This window comes from Dufourea novaeangliae, unplaced genomic scaffold (genome assembly GCF_001272555.1).
Source record: "Dufourea novaeangliae isolate 0120121106 unplaced genomic scaffold, ASM127255v1 scaffold391, whole genome shotgun sequence".
Lineage (NCBI taxonomy): Eukaryota > Metazoa > Arthropoda > Insecta > Hymenoptera > Halictidae > Dufourea > Dufourea novaeangliae.
Genome location: NW_015374308.1, coordinates 389,584 through 393,298, shown reverse-complemented (window position 1 = coordinate 393,298; position 3,715 = coordinate 389,584). Strand labels below are relative to the sequence as shown.

At 38.5% G+C, this 3,715-nt stretch overlaps 1 protein-coding gene across 1 annotated transcript; it reads right to left on the bottom strand.

Annotated features, from left to right (window-relative positions):
• Positions 1 to 244: 244 nt before the first annotated feature.
• Positions 245 to 2,050, bottom strand: LOC107192799 (piggyBac transposable element-derived protein 4-like). Its single transcript, XM_015582136.1, has one exon. It carries the CDS (start codon positions 2,048 to 2,050, stop codon positions 245 to 247), a length of 1,806 nt encoding a protein of 601 aa, XP_015437622.1.
• Positions 2,051 to 3,715: the final 1,665 nt, after the last annotated feature.

Sequence of the window (3,715 nt, the reverse complement as noted above, 5' to 3'; positions counted from 1 at the left end):
TATGGGTTCTGTGTTACCACATTTAACACGTTGACTGCCGCGTCACCCGTATTCGGGTGACAGTCAAGTTTCGGATCGGGCCGCGTCACCCGTATTGGGGTGACGCTTATTTGACTACTTGCGCAGATCATTCGTATGTGTTTGGAAAGATATTTCGCAGAATAAGTAACAAATCTATTGAATATTATTTAATATAAACTATATTTATTCATATGAATTTAATTAAAATGGTTTATTAAGAAAATTATGGAGAATGCCAAGCTTTGAAACATTCTATACAAAGCTGGGGTTGGTTGGGACAACTTGGACAATAAGTTGTTGTTTTATTTACATTATCTCGTGTTCTTGATCTGCCCATTTGACAACTTTTATTTGCATAACACTGTTTGCATGCGCGTCTAATGCTTCCTCCGGAATCATTTTTTCGAACGGCGATATGGTGCTGTCTTCGACGAGAACATGGACTTGTTGTGCTATCAGACAACCCAAATAATTTTGAAGCTAATATTTCCCTAAATCTTCTAATATTTACATCTTTCTTCGTTGCAATTTTGTAAACCGTCAAGGCGTTTACAACAGAAATTCCCAGAAGCAATTGAATGCCAAGCTTTCGGTACCACTTGATTCCTTTTCTAATTGTAGTGGCATAGGAAACCATTTGGTCGGAATAATCTATGCCACACTTTCCTGTATTATATTCGACAACAGCTAGTGGTTTGAGTGTTGCAGGTATCTGTTCACTTGGAGAAATAGTCCGAATGCTACGATTTTTTTTTGCAATTGGGACCATGATAGGAGCGTGTTTTGTGGATAAAATTCTTACGTCCCGTGTATCTCTCCATTTGAGTACCACAATCCCGTTATCATCTTCTTTGGATACCATCTCTCCTTTTCTCAGTTTGCAATGAAGAATATCTTTTGGAAGGAATTTTTTGTTATTCCTAAGTGTTCCCACGACATGGGTTTTGCGGTTTAGGCATGATATTGCTAACTCATAACTGGTGTAAAAATTATCAATATACAATGTGCGTCCTTGGTGGAAAAGTTTTTCTGCAAGCTCAAGACATACATTATGTGCCAATCCCGTTTCTCTAATACCATCAGCCGATTTACCAGAGTAAATTTTCATCGCCCATGTATACCCCGTGTCTGAGCATAATTTAAATAATTTGATTCCGTACTTGTGCGCTTTGTTTGGTATATATTGTCTGAAAATGAGTCTTCCGCGCCATGGAATTAACGTTTCATCAATAACAATATGTTCTCCAGGCGTTAATATTTCCTGATACTTTTCCTCCAGTTTGTCGAAAAGTGGACGTATTTTTCCAAGTCGATCGTTACGGGCAATGGACTCATTATTGGCAAAATGAAAGTTACTCAATAGTAACTCAAATCTATTTCGTGACATTATAGTACGCGGTAATTGAAAATTATATAATGGGCTTTTCGACCAATAATTGGCAATGGGGTTTACTTTTACAACTCCCATATATAAAATCAGTCCCAAGAATTTTTTTATTTCTTCGGGATTAGTGGGTTTCCACTTATGCATCCGTGAACACGGTGGTAGGTCAGATTTATTTAGCTTTTGTTCCGCGTATCTATTTGTTTCTGATACCATTAAGTCTATTATTTCGTCATCGACGAACAGCGCAAACACATCATATGGATGAACATCACCTGGTAATTGTCTAATGAGGCCGCCCGTCTCGGAAAAAGAAAATGACTTCTGCCGACCACTAAATTCATTCCATTCGCCAAATTGAATTGTATTTTCCTCGGTATCATCAGTCCTCCTGTCTTCATCAATGATCAATTCTTGTAAAATCTCATCAATGGAATCTTCATTACACTCAGTATCACTACCATTGCACTTATCAATATCCGAATCGGAATCAGATGATGCAATTCTATTTACATTTCTATTTCTAGGAAATCTGATTTCTTCCTCATCGCTGCTATTTGAATTCGTGTAAGCCTCGTAAAAGCTTTCTTGTTCACTGCAATTTGACTCTCGAACAAATAAGTTTTCCCTTTTCCTTTTCGACATTTCAACGAATTATTAGGGTAGAGATTTTCAGTTATACCGCTCGTTACTCGGCAAAGAGTCAAACTGATCCTATACAATACCGAAATAAGAAACAAGTGCGAAGTAGCGAAAATAAATGACCGGGCATCATACCATGCAAACAAACGGGGTGGGGAGCTGTTCTCGGGACAATAAACGATTCGCATTTTTTAAATATCGGAATACGCTCCGTATAGCGGTACGCGTGGCCTGACGGGGATTTCACTGTAAACGCGCGTGGCAGTCAACGTGTTAAAACAGTTTCTGTCATTGCCTCTTCACTGAAATGCTTTCTGTCTCCTTGTTTAGGTTTTGATTTACAATTTCTGGCTATGTGCCCTCTTTTTCCACATGTATAACATTTGAATTCCAACTTCTTACCTTGTTCTTTACGTACGCCATGGTTTGAAATTTCTCTTTTATAGCTTACCTTTTTATTTGAGTAGAGTGCCCCTTCTGAATCAATTCCTGTCCTTCCGATACTCTGTATTCGCCTTGATTCTTCTTCTATCAATTTAGTTTTCAGTTCTTCTAATGAAGGCATTTTCTCCCTAGATTCAATGGCTATAGTAAAAGTCTCGTATTCATTCGGCAATGAGTTCAATAGCCATATCGGTAATAAATTGTCTGGCAGTTTTAAGTCGCACTCTTCTAGTTGCTCCGCTATCTTCGTAAAATCATTTATGTACTGCGATATATTCTGATCAGGGGGTTTTTGTAGTCGAAACAATTTCTTAAAGAGTACACATTGTCGCATTGGACTTTTGGATTGATATATCTCCTTGAGCGCATCCCATGCCTTTGCAGACGTTTCAGCTCGTTTTATATAATTTAGTTGATCGGGTTGTACACTTAACGTAATCAAGTCCAATGCCTTTTCATCCATGGAACTCCACTGGGCAGCATTCGCTTCTTGCTTTATGATTTCCTTATTCACGTACTTCCATAAATCATTATACCTAAGAACAGACCTCATTTGCACTTTCCATATTTCACAATTGGTGCTGTTCAGTTCGTGAATTTGGTCAATCTTTCCAACATTCATCTCGACTTGATTTTTACGTGGCACGCGTACGACCCTAACCTCACTTTTCGCACGTGGCTTCTACACTTACTTTTCCCGATTTACTTTTCAGACACTATTGGCTTCTGGGCCCATAACCTGTCAAAGTTAGGTTGCAGAGCGTGGTTCTTAGTGAATGAAAAAATAGTTTATTTAACTAAATGTAGAACATATTATATGAATACAATCACACGGCACGCACATGTTCCGCTAGACACCAAAACGCTCTACCCCCTCTCACCCGTCTGCCCGAAAAACCAAAAAAAAACAACCCGGAAGCGTTCGGCTGCTGCGTTATCGCGCGAAAGCTTGAATCCGGAAGCAGAAGTTATCATTCTGTTTGACAAGGTCACTTACTACCAACACTTTATTTGATACTTCCAGAAGGGAGTCCAAGTCTGAGTGTGAAAAACTATTGGATGGCTTATTATATGCTGCTATAAAATATATATTACTTTTTAACGTGATACAAATGTGCTGTATAGACACTATCCTTTTGATTTTTATTCTTTCGTGTGGAATTCACCTTCTGATTAATATTGCAACTCCCCCCACGGCATTGTCCCTATTACGATTATAACTAT